Source organism: Bombina bombina, chromosome 8, assembly GCF_027579735.1.
Source record: "Bombina bombina isolate aBomBom1 chromosome 8, aBomBom1.pri, whole genome shotgun sequence".
NCBI classification, from domain to species: Eukaryota; Metazoa; Chordata; class Amphibia; order Anura; family Bombinatoridae; genus Bombina; species Bombina bombina.
Genome location: NC_069506.1, coordinates 6,667,484 through 6,692,290, shown reverse-complemented (window position 1 = coordinate 6,692,290; position 24,807 = coordinate 6,667,484). Strand labels below are relative to the sequence as shown.

The 24,807-nt window shown below is 39.6% G+C and overlaps 1 protein-coding gene across 1 annotated transcript in view; it reads left to right on the top strand.

The window, feature by feature from the left end:
- Positions 1 to 24,807, top strand: part of SIK2 (salt inducible kinase 2) — a gene marked incomplete in the record, with an annotated part of 278,722 nt that overhangs the window by 109,591 nt on the left and 144,324 nt on the right. Inside the window, 1 exon segment of the mRNA XM_053690110.1 lies at positions 5,017 to 5,080. Coding sequence (XP_053546085.1) covers positions 5,017 to 5,080 — 64 coding nt within the window.

The following is a 24,807-nucleotide window of genomic DNA, read 5'->3' as shown; positions in this document are numbered from 1 at the left end:
TTTTTTGGCGCAAAAATTCTATTTCCGTTTCCGGCGTCATACGTGTCGCCGGAAGTTGCGTCATTCTTTGACGTTATTTTGCGCCAAAAATGTCGGCGTTCCGGATGTGGCGTCATTTTTGGCGCCAAAAGCATTTAGGCGCCAAATAATGTGGGCGTCTTTTTTGGCGCTAAAAAATATGGGCGTCATTTTTGTCTCCACATTATTTAAGTCTCATTATTTATTGCTTCTGGTTGCTAGAAGCTTGTTCACTGGCATTTTTTTCCCATTCCTGAAACTGTCATTTAAGGAATTTGATCAATTTTGCTTTATATGTTGTTTTTTTTCTTTTACATATTGCAAGATGTTCCACGTTGCAACTGAGTCAGAAGTTACTACAGGAAAATCACTGCACAGTGCTGGAGCTACCAAGCTAAGTCTGCTATAAACTTTTGGTATCTGTTTCTCCAGCTGTTATTTGTATTGCATGTCATGTCAAACTTATTAATGCAGATAAAATTTCCTTTAGTACTGTTACATTACCTGTTGCTGTTCCGTCAACATCTAATTTTCAGAGTGTTCCTGATAACATAAGAGATTTTATTTATTTTAAATCCATTAAGAAGGCTATGTCTGTTATTTCTCCTTCTAGTATACATAAAAGTCTTTTAAAACTTCTCTTTTTTTCAGATGAATTTTTAAATGAACATCATCATTTTGATGCTGATAAATCTTTGTATTTGTTCAAGATGGAATTTATTCGTTCTTTACTTAAAGAAGTGTTATTTGCATTAGAAATAGAGGATTCTGGTCCTCTTGATACTAAATGTAAACGTTTAAATAAGGTAGTTATTCCAGAAGTGTTTTATCTCCCTGATGCTATTTCTGAAGTAATTTCCAGGGAATGGAATAATTTGGGTAATTTATTTACTCCTTCTAGACGTTTAAGCAAATTATATCCTGTGCCATCTGACAGATTAGAGTTTTTTGGGACAAAAATCCCTAAGGTTATGGGGCTGTCTCTACTCCTGCTAATGTACTACTATTCCTATGGCAGATAGTACTTCATTTAAGGATCCTTTAGATAGGAAAATTGAATCCTTTCTAAGAAAAGCTTACTTATGTTCAGGTAATCTTCTTAGACCTGCTATATTTTTAGCGGATGTTGCTGCAGCTTCAACTTTTTGGTTAGAAGCTTTAGCGCAACAAGTAACAGATCATAATTTTATAGCATTATTATTATTCTATAACATGCTAATAATTTTATTGGTGATACCATCTTTTGATATCATTAGAGTTGATGTCAGGTATATGTCTCTAGCTATTTTAGCTAGAAAAGCTTTATGGATTAAACTTGGAATGCTGACATGTCTTCTAAGTCAACTTTGCTTTCCCTTTCTTTCCAGGGTAAATAATCATTTCGTTCCTTTCCTCACAACAAGGAACAAAAGCCTGATCCTTCATCCTCAGGAGCGGTATCAGTTTGGAAACTATTTTCAGTTTGGAATATATCCGAGCTTTATAGAAACCTATAGCCAGCTCCTAAGTACCTATGAAGGTGCGGCCCTTATTCCAGCTCAGCTGGTATGGGGCAGATTACGTTTTCTTCAAAGAAATTTGGATCAATTCCGTTCTTAATCTCTGGTTTCAGAAACATTGTTTCAGAAAGGTACAGAATTGGCTTCAAGTTAAGGCCTCCTGCTAAGAGATTCTTTTCTTTCCCGTGTCCCAGTTAACACAGCAAGGCTCAGCATTTCTGAAATGTGTTTCAGATCTAGAGTTGGCTGGAGTATTTATGCCAGTTCCAGTTCTGGAACAGGGGCTGGGGTTTTATTTTATCTCTTCATTGTACCAAAGAAGGTCAATTCCTTCAGACCAGTTCTGGATCTATCATTATTGAATCGTTATGTTAGGATACCAACATTCAAGATGGTTACTGTAGGACTATCCTGCCTTTTGTTTAGGAAGGGCATTATATGTCTACAATAGATTTACAGGATGTGTATCTGCATATTCCGATTCATCCAGATTACTTTTAGTGTCTGAGATTCTCTTTTTAGACAAGCATTACCAGTTTTGTGGCTCTACCGTTTGGCCTAGCCTCAGTTCCAAGAATTTTTTTCAAAGGTTCTCGGTGCCCTTCTTTCTGTAATCAGAGAATAGGGTGTTGGTATTTCCTTATTTGGACGATATCTTGGTACTTGCTCAGTCTTCTCATTTTCGTAGAATCTCATACGAATCGACTTGTGTTGTTTCTTCAAGTTCATGGTTGGAGGATCAATTTACCAATCAGTTCATTGATTCCTCAGACAAGGGTAACCTTTTTAGGTTTCTAGATAAATTCAGTGTCTATGACTCTGTCCTTGTCAGACAAGAGAAGTTTAACATTGATATCAGCTTGTCAAAACCTTCAGTCACAATCATTCCCTTTGGTAGCCTTATGCATGGAAATGTTGGGTCTTAGGACTGCCGCATCAGATGCGATCTCCTTTGCTCGTTTTCACATGCGACCTCTTCAGCTCTGTATGCTGAACCAATGGTGCAGGGATTACTCAAAGATATCTCAATTTATATCTTTAAACCGATTTTACGACACTCTCTGACATGGTGGACAGATCACCATCGTTTAGTTCAGGGGGCTTCTTTGTTCTTCCGACCTGGACTATAATCTCAACAGATGCTAGTTTTACAGGTTGGGGAGCTGTGTGGGGGTATCTGACGGCACAAGGGGTTTGGGAATCTCAGGAGGTGAGATTTCCGATCAATATTTTGGAACTCCGTGCAATTTTCAGAGCTCTTCAGTCTTGGCCTCTTCCGAAGAGAGAGTTGTTCATTTGTTTTCAGATAAGACAATGTCACAACTGTGGCATACATCAATCATCAAGGAGGGACTCACAGTCCTCTGGCTATGAAAGAAGTATCTCGAATTTTGGTTTGGGCGGAATCCAGCTCCTGTCTAATCTCTGCGGTTTATATCCCAGGTATGGACAATTGGAAAGCGGATTATCTCAGTCGCCAAACGTTGCATCCGGGCGAATGGTCTCTTCAACCAGAGGTATTTCTTCAGATTGTTCAAATGTGGGAACTTCCAGAAATAGATCTGATGGCTTCTCATCTAAACAAGAAACTTCCCAGGTATCTGTCCAGATCCCGGGATCCTCAGGCGGAGGCAGTGGATGCATTTTCACTTCCTTGGAAGTATCATCCTGCCTATATCTTTCCGCCTCTAGTTCTTCTTCCAAGAGTAATCTCCAAGATTCTGAAGGAATGCTCGTTTGTTCTGCTGGTAGCTCCGGCATGGCCTCACAGGTTTTGGTATGAGGATCTTGTCCGGATGGCCTCTTGCCAACCGTGGACTCTTCCGTTAAGACCAGACCTTTTGTCTCAAGGTCCTTTTTTCCATCAGGATCTGAAATCCTTAAATTTAAAGGTATGGAGATTGAACGCTTGATTCTTGGTCAAAGAGGTTTCTCTGACTCTGTGATTAATACTATGTTACAGGCTCGTAAATCTGTATCCAGAGAGATATATTATAGAGTCTGGAAGACTTATATTTCTTGGTGTCTTTCTCATCATTTTTCTTGGCATTCTTTTAGAATACCAAGAATATTACAATTTCTTCAGGATGGTTTAGATAAGGGTTTGTCCGCAAGTTCCTTGAAAGGTCAAATCTCTGCTCTTTCTGTTCTTTTTCACAGAAAGATTGCTATTCTTCCTGATATTCATTGTTTTGTACAAGCTTTGGTTCGTATAAAGCCTGTCATTAAGTCAATTTCTCCTCCTTGGAGTTTGAATTTGGTTCTGGGGGCTCTTTAAGCTCCTCCATTTGAACCTATGCATTCATTGGATATTAAATTACTTTCTTGGAAAGTTTTGTTCCTTTTGGCCATCTCTTCTGCCAGAAGAGTTTCTGAATTATCTGCTCTTTCTTGTGAGTCTCCTTTTCTGATTTTTCATCAGGATAAGGCGGTGTTGCGAACTTCTTTTGAATTTTTACCTAAGTTGTGAATTCCAACAACATTAGTAGAAACATTGTGGTTCCTTCATTATGTCCTAATCCTAAGAATTCTAAGGAGAAATCGTTGCATTCTTTGGATGTTATTAGAGCTTTGAAATATTATGTTGAAGCTATTAAGTCTTTCCGAAAGACTTCTGGTTTATTTGTTATCTTTTCCGGTTTTAGAAAGGCCAGAAAACTTCTGCCATTTCTTTGGCATCTTGGTTGAAATCTTTATTTCATCTTGCCTATTTTGAGTCGGGTAAGACTCCGCCTCATAGGATTACAGCTCATTCTACTAGGTCAGTTTCTACTTCCTGGGCGTTTAGGAATGAAGCTTCGGTTGATCAGATTTGCAAAGTGGCAACTTGGTTCTCTTTGCATACTTTTACCAAATTCTACCATTTTGTTGTATTTTCTTCTTCTGAAGCAGTTTTTGGTAGAAAAGTACTTCAGGCAGCGGTTTCAGTTTGAATCTTCTGCTTATGTTTTTCATTAAACTTTATTTTGGGTGTGGATTATTTTCAGCAGGAATTGGCTGTCTTTATTTTATCCCTCCCTCTCTAGTGACTCTTGTGTGGAAAGATCCACATCTTGGGTAGTCATTATCCCATACGTCACTAGCTCATGGACTCTTGCTAATTACATGAAAGAAAACATAATTTATGTAAGAACTTACCTGATAAATTCATTTCTTTCATATTAGCAAGAGTCCATGAGGCCCGCCCTTTTTTTGTGGTGGTTATGATTTTTTTGTATAAAGCACAATTATTCCAATTCCTTATTTTATATGCTTTCGCACTTTTTTCTTATCACCCCACTTCTTGGCTATTCGTTAAACTGAATTGTGGGTGTGGTGAGGGGTGTATTTATAGGCATTTTAAGGTTTGGGAAACTTTGCCCCTCCTGGTAGGAATGTATATCCCATACGTCACTAGCTCATGGACTCTTGCTAATATGAAAGAAATGAATTTATCAGGTAAGTTCTTACATAAATTATGTTTTTATTATAACCAGACAATATGTGTTTTCCTTTTTAGGTTATGGAAACAAAAAACATGCTTTATCTTGTGACCGAATATGCCAAAAATGGAGAAATTTTCGGTAAGTCTATTGGTTTATATCATGTATTGTATCATGTACAGTGGGGAAAAAAAAGTATTTAATCAGCCATCAGTTGTGCAAGTTCTCCCACTTAAAAAGATGAGAGAGGCCTGTAATTTTCATCATAGGTATACCTCAACTATGAGAGACACAATGTGGAAACAAATCCAGACAATCACATTGTCTGATTTGGAAAGAATTTATTTGCAAATTATGGTGGAAAATAAGTATTTGGTCAATATCAAAAGTTCATCTCAATACTTTGTTATATATCTTTCTTTGGCAATGACAGAGGTCAAACATTTTCTGTAAGTCTTCACAAGGTTGTCACACACTGTTGCTGGTATGTTGGCCCATTCCTGCATGCAGATCTCCTCTAGAGCAGTGATGTTTTGGGGCTGTCGCTGGGCAACACAGACTTTTTTAATCTCCCTCCAAAGGTTTTCTATGGGGTTGAGATCTGGAGACTGGCTAAGCCACTCCAGGACCTTGAAATGCTTCTTACGAAGCCACTCCTTTGTTGCCCCGGCGGTGTGTTTGGGATCATTGTCATGCTGAAAGACCCAGCCACGTTTCATCTGCCCTTGCTGATGGAAGGAGGTTTGCACTCAAAATCTGACGATACATGGCCCCATTCATTCTTTCATGTACATGGATCAGTCGTCCTGTTCCCTTTGCAAAGAAACAGCCCCAAAGCATGATGTTGCCACCCCCATGCTTCACAGTAGGTATGGTGTTCTCTCTCCTCCAAACACGACAAGTTGTGTTTCTACCAAACAGTTCTACTTTGGTTTCATCTGACCATATGATATTCTCCCAATCCGCTTTTTGATCATTCAAATGCTCTCTAGCATACTTCAGACGGGCCCGGACATGTACTGGCTTAAGCAGGGGGACATGTCTGGCACTGCAGGATCTGAGTCCCTGGCGGCGTAGTGTGTTACTGATGGTAGCCTTTGTTATGTTGGTCCCAGCTCTCTGCAGGTCATTCACTAGGTCCCCCCGTGTGGTTCTGGGATGTTTGCTCACCGTTCTTGTTATCATTTTGACCCCACGGGGTGAGATCTTGCGTGGAGCCCCAGATCGAGGGAGATTATCAGTGTTCTTGTATGTCTTCCATTTTCTAATTATTGCTCCCACAGTTGATTTCTTCACACCAAGCTGCTTGCCTATTGCAGATTCAGTCTTCCCAGCCTGGTGCAGGTCTACAGTTTTGTTTCTGGTGTCCTTTGACAGCTCTTTGGTCTTCACCATAGTGGAGTTTGGAGTGTGACTGTTTGAGGTTGTGGACAGGTGTCTCTTATACTGATAACAAGTTCAAACAGGTGCCATTAATACAGGTAATGAGTGGTGGACAGAGGAGCCTCTTAAAGAAGAAGATACAGGTCTGTGAGAGCCAGAAATCTTGCTTGTTTCTAGGTGACCAAATACTTATATTCCACCATAATTTGCAAATATATTCTTTCTAAATTAGACAATGTGATTGTCTGGATTTGTTTCCACATTTTGTCTCTCATAGTTGAGGTATATCTATGATGAACATTACAGGCCTCTCTCATCTTCTTAAGTGGGAGAACTTGCACAATTGGTGGCTGACTAAATACTTTTTTCCCCCACTGTATAAGGAAGATGTTTACACTATGGAGTGAAAATCTGCGTCTAAAGCTGTAATCCATGTATTTAAATTCACTGATTTGTATTTATCTCAAGTCTGGTTAAACTGATACTTTGTCAACATCAGGTGTGTGTTTGTGGTGATCTGAGAACGAATATTTCTGGTTGGGATATTATCAGCCTATGTTGCGCGACTGCGCTAAGGCACTGAAATGTTACTTCTCACAATGTAGCACGGAGATATGACTGGGGTAGGATTAAAATGAGGAGTATATTAAGCATGTTTTACATATTATGGACTAGATTACAAGTGAAGCGCTAAATTATCACACGCTCGCAAACAGGCAAATTTGCCCGTTTGCGGTCGCAGTAAATAACCAGCCATTACAAGCACTCGGAACATTAACCAGAGATTAGATCTCTGGTTAATTTTATAAAAGTGCCCCAAATGCTCTCAAAATAGAGGGCATTATAGTTTTTTTTCTTCTGTTAAGTGTGATCAGTCCACGGGTCATCATTACTTGTGGGATATTAACTGCTCCCCTACAGGAAGTGCAAGAGGATTCACCCAGCAGAGTTGCTACACAGCTCCTCCCCTCTACGTCACCTCCAGTCATTCTCTTGCACCCAACGACTAGATAGGATGTGTGAGAGGACTATGGTGATATATTTAGTTTTTATATCTTCAATCAAAAGTTTGTTATTTTATAATAGCACCGGAGTGTGTTATTCCTTCTCTGGTAGAATTTGAAGAAGAATCTACCTGAGTTTTTCTATGATTTTAGCCGGAGTAGTTAAGATCATATTGCTGTTTCTCGGCCATCTGAGGAGAGGTAAACTTCAGATCAGGGGACAGCAGGCAGATTAATCTGCAAAGAGGTATGTAGCAGTTTATTATTTTCTGACATGGAATTGATGAGAAAATCCTGCCATACCGTTATAATGTAAACTCAGCCTTGAATGCAGTAGATGTAGCTGATATCAGGCTGTCATGTATGTATATTTTACACTTCAGTTTTCTGGGAAATGGTACTTCTCTGGCTTTTAAACTGTATACATAGACTTAACCTATTTTGCAGGGACTTGCAATAGGTTTTAAATGACAATTAATTATTGAGGTAAAACGTTTTTTTGCTGGCATGTAAAAACGTTTTTTTCTCTGAGGTACTGGGTGAAAAAATGTTTTGGGCACTTTTTTTCCACTTGGCAATAGTTTTGATTTAAATTAGAGCAGTTCACTGATCCCTCTCACTGTTATGTGTGTGGGGGAGGGGCCATTTTGGTGCTTTTACTATGCATCAGAAAAACTCAGTCAGAGGTTCATTTTCTTCCTGCATGATCCGGTTCATCTCTACAGAGTTCAGGGATCTCAAGAGTCTTTTTTGAGGGAAGTAATCATTCACAGCAGAGCTGTGCTGATTGTATTGACTGTGATATAAAAAACGTTTATTTGTGTATTTTTTTTCTGCTGCCTGGGTTAGTTATCATTTGCTGAGGGGAACAATCCTTTGCTAAAACTGTATATTCTGACAAAGATTGATGCTATAACTTAATTATTTTATCTGTTATAATATTTTCTGTGCTTCTTAAAGGCACAGTTCGTTTTCATATTATTTGTAAATTACTTTGAAAAGTATTTCCAAGTTGCTGTTTATTTGCTAGTGTGTTAAACATGTCTGATTCAGAGGAATATCTCTGTGCTATATGTGTTAATGCCAAAGTGGAGCCCAATAGAAATTTATGTACTAAATGTATTGATGCTACTTTAAAAAATAGTCAATCTGTACAAATTGAACATATTTCACCAAACAACGAGGGGAGAGTTATGCAGACTAACTCGCCTCACGTGTCAGTACCTGCATCTCCCGCTCAGGAGGTTCGTGATATTGTAGCGCCGAGTGCATCTGGGCGGCCATTACAAATCACATTACAAGATATGGCTACTGTTATGACTGAAGTTTTGGCTAAACTACCAGAACTAAGAGGTAAACGTGATCACTCTGGGATGAGAACAGAGTGCGCTGATAATGCAAGGGCCATGTCTGATACTGCGTCACAGTTTGCAGAACGTGAAGACGGAGAGCTTCATTCTGTGGGTGACGGTTCTGATCCAAATAAACTGGACTCAGACATTTCAAATTTTAAATTTAAGCTTGAGAACCTCCGTGTGTTACTAGGGGAGGTATTAGCGGCTCTGAATGATTGTAACACAGTTGCAATCCCAGAAAAAATGTGTAGGTTGGATAAATATTTTGCGGTACCGACGAGTACTGACGTTTTTCCTATACCTAAGAGACTTACTGACATTGTTACTAAGGAGTGGGATAGACCCGGTGTGCCTTTCTCACCCCCTCCTATATTCAGAAAAATGTTTCCAATAGACGCCGCCACACGGGACTTATGGCAAATGGTCCCTAAGGTGGAGGGAGCAGTTTCTACTTTAGCTAAGCGTACCACTATCCCAGTGGAGGATAGCTGTGCTTTTTCAGATCCAATGGATAAAAAATTAGAGGGTTACCTTAAGAAAATGTTTGTTCAACAAGGGTTTATATTGCAACCTCTTGCATGTATTGCGCCTGTCACGGCTGCAGCAGCATTTTGGTTTGAGTCTCTGGAAGAGACACTTCAATCATCCACACTAGATGACATCACACACAAACTTAAATTCCTTAAGTTAGCTAATTCATTTATTTCAGATGCCGTAGTACATTTAACTAAACTTGCGGCTAAAAATTCAGGATTCGCCATTCAGGCACGCAGAGCTCTGTGGCTAAAATCCTGGTCAGCTGATGTTACGTCTAAATCTAAATTGCTTAATATTCCTTTCAAAGGGCAGACCTTATTCGGGCCCGGCTTGAAAGAGATTATTGATGACATTACAGGAGGTAAAGGTCATGCCCTGCCTCAGGACAAGGCCAAAGCCAAGGCTAGACAGTCCAATTTTCGTTCCTTTCGTAATTTCAAAGCAGGAGCAGCATCAACTTCCTCTGCACCAAAACAGGAAGGAGCTGTTGCTCGCTACAGACAAGGCTGGAAACCTAACCAGTCCTGGAACAGGGGCAAACAGGCCAGAAAACCTGCTGCTGCCCCTAAGACAGCATGAATTGAGGGCCCCCGATCCGGGACCGGATCTAGTGGGGGGCAGACTTTCCCTCTTCGCCCAGGCTTGGGCAAGAGATGTTCAGGATCCCTGGGCGTTAGAGATCATATCTCAGGGATACCTTCTGGACTTCAAATCCTCTCCCCCAAGAGGGAGATTTCATCTGTCAAGGTTGTCAACAAACCTAACAAAGAAGGAAGCGTTTCTACGCTGCGTACAAGATCTTTTATTAATGGGAGTGATCCATCCAGTTCCGCGGTTGGAACAAGGACAAGGGTTTTACTCAAATCTGTTTGTAGTTCCCAAAAAGAGGGAACCTTCAGGCCAATCTTGGATTTAAAGATCCTAAACAAATTCCTAAGAGTTCCATCGTTCAAGATGGAAACTATTCGAACAATTTTGCCCATGATCCAAGAGGGTCAGTACTTGACCACAGTGGATTTAAAGGATGCTTACCTTCACATACCGATTCACAGAAGTCATTACCGGTATCTAAGGTTTGCCTTTTTAGACAGGCATTACCAGTTTGTAGCTCTTCCATTCGGACTGGCTACGGCTCCAAGAATCTTCACAAAGGTTCTGGGCACTCTTCTGGCGGTACTAAGACCGCGAGGAATTTCAGTAGCTCCGTACTTAGACGACATACTGATACAAGCTTCAAGCTTTCAAACTGCCAAATCTCATACAGAGATAGTACTGGCATTTCTAAGGTCGCATGGATGGAAAGTGAACGAAGAGAAAAGTTCTCTCTTTCCACTCACAAGAGTTCCCTTCCTGGGGACTCTGATAGATTCTGTAGAAATGAAGATTTACCTGACAGAGGACAGGTTAACAAAACTTCAAAATGCATGCCGTGTCCTTCATTCTATTCAAGAGACCAGAAATTCTCTTCTATGGTGGCTTTATCGGCCACATCTGTCCAGGGGAATGCCATTCAGCAGGCCAGACTGGTCAATTGTAACAACAGACGCCAGCCTACTAGGTTGGGGCGCTGTCTGGAATTCTCTGAAGGCTCAGGGACTATGGAATCAGGAGGAGAGTCTTCTTCCAATAAACATTCTGGAATTGAGAGCAGTCCTCAATGCTCTTCTGGCTTGGCCCCAGTTAGCAACTCGGGGGTTCATCAGGTTCCAGTCGGACAACATCACGACTGTAGCTTATATCAACCATCAGGGAGGGACAAGAAGCTCCCTAGCAATGATGGAAGTATCGAAGATAATTCGCTGGGCAGTGTCTCACTCTTGCCACCTGTCTGCAATCCACATCCCGGGAGTGGAGAACTGGGAGGCGGATTTCTTAAGTCGTCAGACTTTTCATCCGGGGGAGTGGGAACTTCATCCAGAGGTCTTTGCCCAAATACTTCCACGTTGGGGCAAACCAGAGATAGATCTCATGGCGTCTCGACAGAACGCCAAGCTTCCGCGCTACGGGTCCAGATCCAGGGATCCGGGAGCGGTCCTGATAGATGCCTTGACAGCACCATGGACCTTCAGGATGGCTTATGTGTTTCCACCTTTCCCGATGCTTCCTCGATTGATTGCCAGAATCAAACAGGAGAAAGCATCAGTGATTCTAATAGCGCCTGCATGGCCACGCAGGACTTGGTATACAGATCTGGTGGACATGTCATTCTGTCCACCTTGGTCGTTACCTCTGAAACAGGACCTTCTGATTCAGGGTCCTTTCAAACATCAAAATCTAACTTCTCTGAAGCTGACTGCTTGGAAATTGAACGCTTGATCTTATCAAAGCGTGGTTTTTCTGAGTCAGTTATTGATACCTTAATACAGGCTAGGAAGCCTGTCACCAGAAAGATTTACCATAAAATATGGCATAAATACCTATATTGGTGCGAATCCAAAGGTTACTCTTGGAGTAAGGTTAGGATTCCTAGGATATTGTCTTTTCTACAAGAAGGTTTAGAAAAGGGGTTATCCGCTAGTTCCTTAAAGGGACAGATCTCAGCTCTGTCCATTCTGTTACACAAGCGTCTGTCAGAAGTTCCAGACGTTCAGGCTTTTTGTCAGGCTTTGGCCAGGATTAAACCTGTGTTTAAAGCTGTGGCTCCACCATGGAGTTTAAACCTTGTTCTTAACGTTTTACAGGGTGTTCCGTTTGAACCCCTTCATTCCATTGATATAAAGTTGTTATCTTGGAAAGTTCTATTTTTAATGGCTATTTCCTCGGCTCGAAGAGTCTCTGAGTTATCAGCCTTACATTGTGATTCTCCTTATTTGATTTTTCACTCGGATAAGGTAGTTCTGCGTACTAAGCCTGGGTTCTTACCTAAGGTAGTCACTAACAGGAATATCAATCAGGAGATTGTTGTTCCATCCTTGTGCCCAAATCCTTCTTCGAGGAAGGAACGTCTTTTGCACAATCTGGATGTAGTTCGTGCCCTTAAATTTTATTTACAGGCAACTAAAGATTTTCGACAAACGTCTTCCCTGTTTGTCGTTTACTCTGGTCAGAGGAGAGGTCAAAAAGCTTCTGCTACCTCTCTCTCTTTTTGGCTTCGTAGCATAATTCGTTTAGCTTATGAGACTGCTGGACAGCAGCCTCCTGAAAGAATTACAGCTCATTCCACTAGAGCTGTGGCTTCCACTTGGGCCTTTAAGAATGAGGCCTCTGTTGAACAGATTTGCAAGGCTGCAACTTGGTCTTCGCTTCATACTTTTTCCAAATTTTACAAATTTGACACTTTTGCTTCCTCGGAGGCTATTTTTGGGAGAAAGGTTCTTCAGGCAGTGGTTCCTTCTGTATAAAGAGCCTGCCTATCCCTCCCGTCATCCGTGTACTTTTGCTTTGGTATTGGTATCCCACAAGTAATGATGACCCGTGGACTGATCACACTTAACAGAAGAAAACATAATTTATGCTTACCTGATAAATTCCTTTCTTCTGTAGTGTGATCAGTCCACGGCCCGCCCTGTTTTTTAAGGCAGGTAAATATTTTTTTAAATTATACTCCAGTCACCACTACACCCTTGGCTTCTCCTTTCTCGTTGGTCCTTGGTCGAATGACTGGAGGTGACGTAGAGGGGAGGAGCTGTGTAGCAACTCTGCTGGGTGAATCCTCTTGCACTTCCTGTAGGGGAGCAGTTAATATCCCACAAGTAATGATGACCCGTGGACTGATCACACTACAGAAGAAAGGAATTTATCAGGTAAGCATAAATTATGTTTTTTTTAAAAAATAAAAAACTGCACTAGGCAGTTTTGGGGTTTTAAAGTTGGCGGGTGTGGGGTGTTAGAAAAAAGAAAAAAAAGGCACTTAAAAGTGCCTTTACATTATGGTCTAATGTCCATTTAAATATATATGTATATGCTTAATATATACATGCATACATACGCACGCGCACACACTTATAAACAAATATACACATAAACCTATATACACACACAAAGATATATATATATATATATATATATATATATATATATATATATATATATATATATATACACACATACAGACAGACACGTGTGTGTGTGTGTATACCACACCAACCATAAGGGTGTTATTAGTGAGCTACCTAGTGACTGGATATTATTACTCATATAGGATTATATACTGCCATTACAGATGGGGCAAAAACTCCTCTACAAAAAGCAATGGAAATCCAAATGTGCATTAAGCCCCTTTGGATACATAGTATCCAAGTAAAAAATCCACTGGGACTCTTTGAAGTAGACGTTTTAGCCCTATCACCTCCTCTAGTACATCTAGGGCCATGATCTATTATGATGTACCTCAAATCAGAAACCCCATGCCTGTTAGTGCAAAAATGTCTAGCCACCAGTTGGTCAGAATCACCCACTTTGATGGCCCTACGTATTGCTGACCGGTGGTTAGCCATTCTTGTCCTAAGGTCATCCTGGGTCTTCCCTACATAGAACCTGCCACAAGGTCAGTGAAGCAGGTATACAACAAACGTAGTAGTGCAGGTTGCCCTGTGTTCTATACAGGGAGTGCAGAATTATTAGGCAAATGAGTATTTTGACCACATCATCCTCTTTATGCATGTTGTCTTACTCCAAGCTGTATAGGCTCGAAAGCCTACTACCAATTAAGCATATTAGGTGATGTGCATCTCTGTAATGAGAAGGGGTGTGGTCTAATGACATCAACACCCTATATCAGGTGTGCATAATTATTAGGCAACTTCCTTTCCTTTGGCAAAATGGGTCAAAAGAAGGACTTGACAGGCTCAGAAAAGTCAAAAATAGTGAGATATCTTGCAGAGGGATGCAGCACTCTTAAAATTGCAAAGCTTCTGAAGCGTGATCATCGAACAATCAAGCGTTTCATTTAAAATAGTCAACAGGGTCGCAAGAAGCGTGTGGAAAAACCAAGGCGCAAAATAACTGCCCATGAACTGAGAAAAGTCAAGCATGCAGCTGCCAAGATGCCACTTGCCACCAGTTTGGCCATATTTCAGAGCTGCAACATCACTAGAGTGCCCAAAAGCACAAGGTGTGCAATACTCAGAGACATGGCCAAGGTAAGAAAGGCTGAAAGACGACCACCACTGAACAAGACACACAAGCTGAAACGTCAAGACTGGGCCAAGAAATATCTCAAGACTGATTTTTCTAAGGTTTTATGGACTGATGAAATGAGAGTGAGTCTTGATGGGCCAGATGGATGGGCCCGTGGCTGAATTGGTAAAGGGCAGAGAGCTCCAGTCCGACTCAGACGCCAGCAAGGTGGAGGTGGAGTACTGGTTTGGGCTGGTATCATCAAAGATGAGCTTGTGGGGCCTTTTCGGGTTGAGGATGGAGTCAAGCTCAACTCCCAGTCCTACTGCCAGTTTCTGGAAGACACCTTCTTCAAGCAGTGGTACAGGAAGAAGTCTGCATCCTTCAAGAAAAACATGATTTTCATGCAGGACAATGCTCCATCACACGCGTCCAAGTACTCCACAGCGTGGCTGGCAAGAAAGGGTATAAAAGAAGAAAATCTAATGACATGGCCTCCTTGTTCACCTGATCTGAACCCCATTGAGAACCTGTGGTCCATCATCAAATGTGAGATTTACAAGGAGGGAAAACAGTACACCTCTCTGAACAGTGTCTGGGAGGCTGTGGTTGCTGCTGCACGCAATGTTGATGGTGAACAGATCAAAACACTGACAGAATCCATGGATGGCAGGCTTTTGAGTGTCCTTGCAAAGAAAGGTGGCTATATTGGTCACTGTTTTGTTTTTGTTTTGTTTTTGAATGTCAGAAATGTATATTTGTGAATGTTGAGATGTTATATTGGTTTCACTGGTAAAAATAAATAATTGAAATGGGTATATATTTGTTTTTTGTTAAGTTGCCTAATAATTATGCACAGTAATAGTCACCTGCACACACAGATATCCCCCTAAAATAGCTATAACTAAAAACAAACTAAAAACTACTTCCAAAAATATTCAGCTTTGATATTAATGAGTTTTTTGGGTTCATTGAGAACATGGTTGTTGTTCAATAATAAAATTAATCCTCAAAAATACAACTTGCCTAATAATTCTGCACTCCCTGTATATAAAAAAAATTGTTAGACCAAGGATGTGTAAAAACATTACTCTGTGTTAAGCCACTGCAGGTAATGCATCCACTACACTGGAAACACATGTAGCTGTCAATATTGTCCGGCCTCAATAGCATATCCTTCAAGGATCTTCCTTTCTTGAATTACACCATAGGTGTGTCCATTGTAGCAAATGGCAGTGAGTTATCACTGGATAAAATATCCCAATGCTCCTTCAAGGTTTTTGAAAATTCCAGTTTCTCTGGGGAGAATGTGGTGGTAAAAATAATTTGCTGGCTTGTTGTTATATATAAAACGTCCAGTATGAATTGCACACACTAGCCAGAACAACTCACTGGAGCACTGCCAATTAGTAATGTAGTTTTCCAAGTTGTATCCCAGAGCCGGCCGGAATCCCCAGAACACAAAGCAGGCTTACACAGGTAAGTGACAAATAGAACAGAGTTTAATCAAAAGGTAGTACGTATTAGCGTGCTGACAAACGTTTCAGCTCACATAGGAGCTTTCCTCAGTGGAGGCCCAAATAGACATAAAGTGCAATTCATCAAAAAACATACTTATATACCCTCTAAAACTAATTGAACACACCTGTGTGTAGTTACCACCAGAGCATACAGAGCGTACATGATGCATCTCTAGGACATGCCCTTTATGGCCTGCCCTTTATGGCCTGCACCTAGCGATGACGTCATCACAGCGAGCTATAATTACCGGAGCAACATGTAAACAACATAAAACCATAGTAGCCTGTGCTGTTATATCACCAAGCCACGATGTGGGCGTGCCCAACTCCGTAGCATACACCAGACTAGCCAACGCCCATACATTGATTGGTAAAACTTGGAATAACCTGAGTGTGGGTGAACTGCAGGCTATCCAAACTTTGGCGAAGGATGTCTCTATTGTTATCCGCCCCGCTAACAAGGGCGGGGCAATAGTAGTGTTAGACTATGCACAGCATAGAGATGAAGCCCTTCATCAATTGAATGATGGGATAACATACCGTAGACTTCCCTTTAACCCGATGTGTACTTTTAAAAAACAGGTGGATGAGGTTTTAAGTCTAGCTTTTCAGGCTAACATTATAGATAAATTTGTGTACACATTTTTGAGTGTGGACAAACCAATTTGTCCCATCCTATATTTATAACCAAAGATACACAAGTCCCTCACAAACCCTCCCAGGCGCCCAATTATATCTGCCCTAGGGTCTTTACTTCAACCCATTGCTGAATATCTAGACTTCCACCTCCAACCTGTAGTACAAAACACTCAGTCATACCTCAAAGATTCATTTGAGCTCATTAATCTGTTGAAATCTCTGACATTAGGGAGACTGACTTACTGGTCACCATGGATGTGTTGAGTCTCTACACAGTTATCCCACATCAACACAGAATTAAAATGGTCAGACGTATGCTGACCAAAAGCGATGTATATAGCGGACCACCAATAGAGATTGTAATCCATTTATTTGAACTATGTCTGGAAAAGAATTTCTTTCGATTTGAAGAAGGATATTTCCTTCAAATCCTTGGCACTGCCATGGGGTCGAATGTGGCCCCGGCATATGCCAATATATATGGCTAAATACAAAGTAAGTAATATTTTCTTTTCCAGATATGAGTCCATTCGGTTCTATCGCTGCTTCATCGATGATGTATTTCTGATTTGGAGGGGTACGAAAGAAGCCCTTATGTCTTGGTTTGAGGGTCTTAACACTTTAGAATCTACAATCAGATTTAAGATTGAAGCGGATCTGGTTAAGATACACTTTCTTGATCTAGAGATCTTTAAAGTAGTCAATAATGGAGAATGTTTTTTACAAACTACACTATTTAACAATACAACCGCTAAATATTCCATTTTACACTATAACAGTTATCATCCTAACTTTAAAAAAATGGGGTAAGCTCTTCACAGTTCCTGCGGGTTGTGCGCAATAACACCCAGGATACCAGTAAACTAACTCAATTAGATGACATGTCTGAAAAAATTCCATCTAGAGGATTTACAAAAAAACTCATTAATCAACAATGCCAGACAGCTAAGTCGATGTCACAAATAGACACGATTGTTAGGAGGAACAAGGAACTGGACAAACGCCTTAACTACATAACTATGTTTACTCCAGCTTCACAATGCGTGGAGTCATTGATTAAGGATAAGTGGTCCATTATCCAATCGGACAGTATACTTCCATTCGAAGCAAGTCCAAGGATGGTATATAAAAGATCTAAAAATCTGAGAGACCTACTTTTCCTCACGGATCCCACCTATTGTTATCGGAAGGGAACATGGCTACCTAAGTGTAAACCTGGATGTTTCCGATGTGGCAATTGTGTCATGTGCAACAGAATGGTCACAGGAAACAAATGTCATTATCCACACACCAATAAAGTGTTCAGATTAACCTGTACATCTGAATGTCATTTATATGCTGATTTCTCCATGTTCTCTTTGCTGTATTGGCAAGACGACAACTTTGTTCAGGGTGCGTGCAAAGGATATTTAGACCAGCCTGTTGCAAAGCATTTCGTGCAAGCTGGACACTCAGTATCCTCATTGAGGACTATGCTAATTGATTATTTGCCACCCCTGAAACGTGGGGGAGACAGAGCAAAAGCATTATTATTAAGTGTTACACCACACTAGGCCAGTGTGAGTGGTTTCTTCAATCAAGATCTGAAGTATGTCCTTACTAACTCTGGATTATAATACACTTTGAAGTTTCACTATAATATGGACTATTACAGGTATCCGAGTCCTCAGTACCTCTATGCTATTTTAGGCATATGTTTCTACCTACTTCCTGGGACATGAAATCTTTTGATATGCTGCTAATCTAGATGTTTTTGGCATTATTTGGTATTGATAGAGTGATGTATAAATTACCAGAACAGTTCTAGTTTTTTATAACAGATCACATAGAATGTATAGTATATATTTAATGGTAATAATTAATTTGTGTTTTAAACGTTATTAGACTATGAATGTGTACATAAGCTATACATCTCTTTCATCCTCTTTGTACACTATTGAATATATGTAGATAATAGTTTACGTTTAATTGTTATCTCTAGACCATTCAGACCTATGCTGGCTATCGTTTGTTTTATGGGGCTGTGTCCATGGTAATATGGGCTGATCTGGTGTATGCTACGGAGTTGGGCACGCCCATGTGGGTGAGCTTGGTGATGTAACAGCACAGGCTACTATGGTTTTATGTTTACATGTTGCTCCGGTAACGATGGCTTGCTGTGATGGCGTCATCGCTAGGTGCAGGTGCTGTGGTAACCTATTTGCACAAGTGTGTTGTGTGGTTTATAAACTTTGTACATGAATTATATATTGATAACGATGAAACCGGAAGTGACCTCAGAGGGTATTTCCGGTTCACTGTAGTGCTGGAACGCACTGATGCATTCCACTGTGATGTTTGGCGCAATTTGTGAAGTGGAGGGTTTTTGTTTTTTATATATATATATATATATATATATATATATATATATATATATATATATATATATACATACATACACACATATATACACACACACACACACACACACACACATAAACATACACACACATACATACATACACATACACACACATACATACACACATATACACACACATACATACATACACACACACATACACATACACACACATACATACACACACACATGTACATACTGTATACTTGCACGCACACTCACAACTTTGCATATATACATTTACACGTGTGCTGGTCGGACCAACTTTCCAATGCAATCGCTGTTTCATCAACATTAAATGTTATGTGTATCACATGTTTAGATCCCCTGAATACGTTAAAGCATTAAATGGACTTTCCAAGCATACCATTGGCTCCCAGTGTAATCTGAAGCCCCTGTGTCTCCCAATATGTTAATGCAGGGCATCTGCTCTCCTATATATATCTGTCTTTTAAATGGATAAGCAGCGCCCAGCGTTATTACTTTCCCACCTCTCTAGGAAACCATGGTATCTGTTACGTAAACTGAAGCAAACATGACTGGTCGCCTTACTCTTATTAATACCTACAGACTTGAATCTCACAAAGTGATTTCTTGTTCGTGCTAAACTTCAGAGGAAAGTGATTTTCTTGTGTGTGTGGTTTGTACGCAGATAACCTAGATGAACCCTTTAGTTATTGAGGGAGAGCTGTATCTGGCAGTTAACCAGTTAATGGAGGGTGATTTTAATAAATGGATGGATATATATAGTAATAGTTTCGGTTTTATGTCCTCTACAATGACATTTTCTGATTTAATTCTTTTTTAACACAGCTGATGAATATTCCTTTGCACAGACTAGTATAACATACATACAATAGATCATTTACTGATCCGGCAATGAATAGGTTAAGACAACTTAAAAATAAGTATCTGCCAAGTTTTGATGTGAAGATGTGATGTGCAGTGTTTAGATGATGGCTTATTCTCATCACCGCTGATGCTATTTCCTCTCCATGGCTTCTATCCCAGCGCTGGATCTGCATTCAATCTGTGCACGCTTCATTTCTCCTTTATGTGGCAGCTTTACAAGGGAACATCAGATCGTGGAAATCCGTATAATCGTGTGCACGTTTCAGCCGTAGTCTTGCATAAATTAGTAATGCATGTGTGCGTATGTGCGTATGTGCGTGCGTGTGTACACAAGACCGAGAACGTCCAGTGCTCACTTACATGCCCACAGTGAGGTTAAAAGCAGAAATGGAAGTGTTAGTTACTGACCAAATGGTGATAGGCCCAGGACCATTTGGCCAAATCTGTAAGAAGAGCTGACAATTTTGCTTTTAATCTCACTGTAGGTGTACAAGTGAGCGCTGGACTTTCTAGTGTTGTGTTTATATTTATTTTTATTTATCTATGGCCTTTGTTAGCGGTATGGGATGGGTACACATTCTGGTTCAAAAGTGTAGTCCATTTCCGTATTATTTATATATAAAAGTTACTAGCTCATTCAATGCTGAAGATGGCAAAAGTCAACTTGTCCGTTGCAATTTCTTACTCCTCTGGAAATAGTGGAAATTTAAAGTAATGTGTATAGAACCAGGAGGGAATTGCACTCTCACCTCAGAATAATATATATAACAGGATTCTAAATACAAGTCCAGTGAGTGCGGATCATTTACTTATATAGATATACATATTTATATCACATACACATATAAAAAACATGTAATATATATACAGTATATACATATACACACATATATACAGGGGTGGAAAAATATTGCTATGGTTTACTAATCACACACACACACATTCCCAAGAATGGATAAGTACAGTCTTACAAATCCTTTTCAACTGCCAGGGTGCACTTTAAAAGTAAATTAAATGTCCAATCAAAAAAGGCACTCACTGGTCTTCATAAAAAATAACATGCCCTGACTACAAAAAAAAGCTGATTTAGAAGGTCACAGGTTCAAATCCCAGCAGGGCCGACTCAGCCCTTCATCCTTTTGAGGTCGATAAAATGAGTACCATTAAATTGGGTAATAATAACAACTATTACTATTGAGATGCCGATTTGGTTAATTCCGAGAGCGAGCGCTGAAAAAGCACTTTAAGTCCCACTGGGAGAAAGGCGCTATATAAATACTAGTTGTTGTTGTTGTTATTGTTATTATTTATTATTATTATTATTATTGTATAAGCAATGTATTGTTTGCAGTAAATCTTCTGTTGCTCGGGTTCAGGTGTAACACAACTACATGGAAGATTATCTTACACATAACTGCAGGCATTTATTTTGTTACAGGGACTCAGGAAGCCAAATAACCAGCAAAAACACACGTGCGCTGACTCTAGCCACTTCACATTGCCGGTTCTCTACTTATTTCGGTGTGAATAAAACAAAACTCAGACATGTGTATTGCTCTACAGAATCCTGAATACTGAGTTGTTGTTTTTTTTTACATATATCTTGGAAATGATCCGAATAAAGGTGAGATTTAGCAGACTAGCTGTTTGAACCCTACGGATTACAGAGTATTACGGATATGTTGTCTGGTACGTTATGAATTTCCTGTTACAATCTAGCAGTGGAAACCTTTTTATTTGGGCGATTTCTCAAGGAGTCATGTAATGCGTGTTTGGTCAAGGAAAGGAATAAAGGCCTTTTTCCATCTGCTGGAGCCTGCAGTGAGTGTTTATTTGATATCACTTGAGAGGAAGCTGACGTAGCTCTGTACCTGACTAATTTGTTCCTTTTGCTTCCTGCCCTTCTGATTGCCTTCTGATCTGCAGCTCGGCTACTTACTGCACTATATAGAGATGTCATTCATTCACTTAAAGGGACGGCCCAAAAGTTTCTTTTTTTTCTGATTCAGACAGAACATAACATTTTTTTAAAAAGTTTCAAACTTTCTTACTATTATCAAATTTGGTTCATTCCAATGATATTTTGTGCTGATATTATGGCAGGAAATAGGGCTGCTATATAGTGCTCCAGACACGCATGCTCCTGAGATTTGTTTTCAACAAAAGATACCAGGAGAATGAAGACAATTTGTCAATTATTGAAGTAAATTAGAAAGTTGTATAAAATTGCTGCTCTATCTGAATCATGAAATCATGTCCCTTTAATTCTGCATGAAACTTGTATTCTGTTAGAGGTTTGTTTGTAAAAATATATTTAGCCTTACAGAATAATCTAATATACTGAATTATCTTCCTACTTCTATTTCACTATAGGCTACATAGAAAAGGCCCATCAAGTCTACCCATACAGTGCGTTATACCTGGGTACAGCTCCTCATTGGCTGGATGTAAAAATACTATTTGTGAACCTGTGGGGTACAATTTAAAGAAATAATAATCTTGCCCTTGTAAAGAAATCAGAACAAATTTTCAGTATGACTGCATGTACAGCAGTGCATTTCAGATTTGATTGCGCAGCAATACACAGTGATTGCTTACAGCAGCACACAAACTCATTTACATCTGATTCTGATTGGCTGTAGCTAAGGAGACCAGGCAAACCTAGTGGGTATCCAAAGGCTGCACAGCAGTGCATTTCACATTTGATTAGGTACCTGATGTATTAGTAACACAGAGCACACACCCACTAGCGGGAACTGTTATTACCTAAATAAGCAGTCGAACGGTAAGGAACCGGCACATGTCGGTGTATAGGACAATGGTTTCATTGGAATTGTCACATTACGGTCTGTTTAATCTGAAATGTATTATCTATGCCTGTTTCTCTATCGGTTTGGGAGTAACAACCTGTAAAATCACAGGAGAGAGCTGGGTTAAGATGCCAGAGACTGGGCTGAATATGGCAGTTTGCACACAGGCTGGATATGACTGGTTACTGCCTATACAGCCATACGTATGATAGGCTTCTGCACATATATACATAGTCACATGCAGTTTGTGGGATACACATAAAGTTTATATTAAAGGGACAGTCTACACCAGAATTGTTATTGTTTTAAAAGATAGATAATCCCTTTTTTACCCATTCCCCAGTTTTGCATAACCAACACAGTTATAATAATACACTTTTTACCTCTGGGATTATCTTGTATCTAAGCCTCTGCAAACTGCCCCTTTATTTCAGTTCTTTTGACAGACTTGCAGTTTAGTCAATCAGTGATGGCTCCCAGGTAACTTCACGTGCATGAGCACAGTGTTATCTATATGAAAAACGTGAACTAACACCCTCTAGTTGTGAAAAACCTGTTAAAATGCATTCTTAAGAGGCGGCCTTCAAGGTCTAAGAAATTAGCATATGAACTTCCTAGGTTTAGCTTTCAACTAAGAATACCAAGAGAACAAAGAAAAATTGGTGATAAAAGTAAATTGGAAAATTGTTTAAAATTACATGCCCTATCTGAATCATTATTTTTTTTTTACTAGACTGTCCCTTTAAGATGTTCTTAAAGGAAGTGCAGAACACTTTTATAATCCACACAGCCTATTTATAACTGTCCCTAATGGGCCACAGCAGAGAAGTTAACCTAAATTACAACATGGCGTTTCTCATTGTTTTATAGACACTAAAATGTTGCACTTATTTTGTCACTATCTTAACAACTAATGAAACTTTAAAAAATACATCTACCTGTTATTCTCAGACTGTTTGAATGTCTCATTCTATCTAGCATTTATTTAGTGTTTGATGTCCCTTTAATGAACTATTTTAGTAATAGTTGTTTATACCATGAATAGTATTTACTGGCATTTCTTATCACTTTTGAATATTCATTATTCACTAATAAATATTGCCTCAGATAATTTATACATTGTAAGCTGTAATACTATATAGGTATCAGTTTCTCATGTCTAGGTTGCTGTTTGAAGTAAATATTTTCACTTGTGTATCACTGGTCTATTAGCAGCATTAATGTTCCCAATGACCTCAGTTAGGTAAGGCATTAGCAGCCAACCTGAATATATGAATCTTTATGTCCAACCATATTTCACAACTGTCTTTACTTGGTCATCGTATGTCTCCGAGTCCAGCAGCTCATGAAATGACTCGCCTTTCAACAACGTCTCTGTCTGCTGTACAGAATGTAACATGCTACCCCAAGGACCAGTGAAATGGTCAGAATGCTCGTTCTGCTACTCTGTACATAAACATTCATCAGATTGGTGGCCAAAGTAAACTTTAGATGAAACTTAGTGTTCCTCATGAAGAGCCAGCCATCGGTTGTACAGATTAAACTGTAATCGGTATCTGTGTGTACTTACTTACATGATAGATATTCAGAGTATTAGCGCACATGGTCATACGATCAATAATCAGAGCATTAGTGCACCTGGTCATACTACCTTGATATTCTGAGTATTTTTATATTGTAATATATAATGCATGTCATAATCTTATAATCGCCCTGTAACTGATTCTGTTGCGTGGTTAATAAATAAGGCATGACAGCTAATGCACACTGTGGCCCTACAGATCTTATAATCACCCTGTAACTAGTTATTTGATGCACCTAAACTCTATAGGCCGTGTTATATGTACTGTCACTGTTTATCGTATGTGTCCTTGCCATTTAGTCATCTGATCTGGATCATTCCGATAAGGAGTTCTAGAGTAAAACTTCTCTCTTTATTTTCCAGTAGAGTTGCCACCCAGTATTTTACCAACATGGACAGTATTTGCAAGGTTCAAGTCAAAGTTGGAAATAAAGATTAAATATAAAGATGCTATCATTGTGTGCAAGAATATTAATAAAGCAATGATCATTTAAAATCAGTCCTAGCAGCGTTACTTCCTGATTTATGTTGAATAATTATTTATGCTAATGAGCATGGCCGGTATTTCCTTCCAGACATAATGGCAACCTTTTATTAGCACATTTTGTGTGGCGTCAAGCATATTTATTTATTATATATTTAAAGTGATGGTAAACTATCACTAATCTATATTATATGTATGCATTCACTTTCATTTTTATATGATAATCACATCATTTTTTCTTGA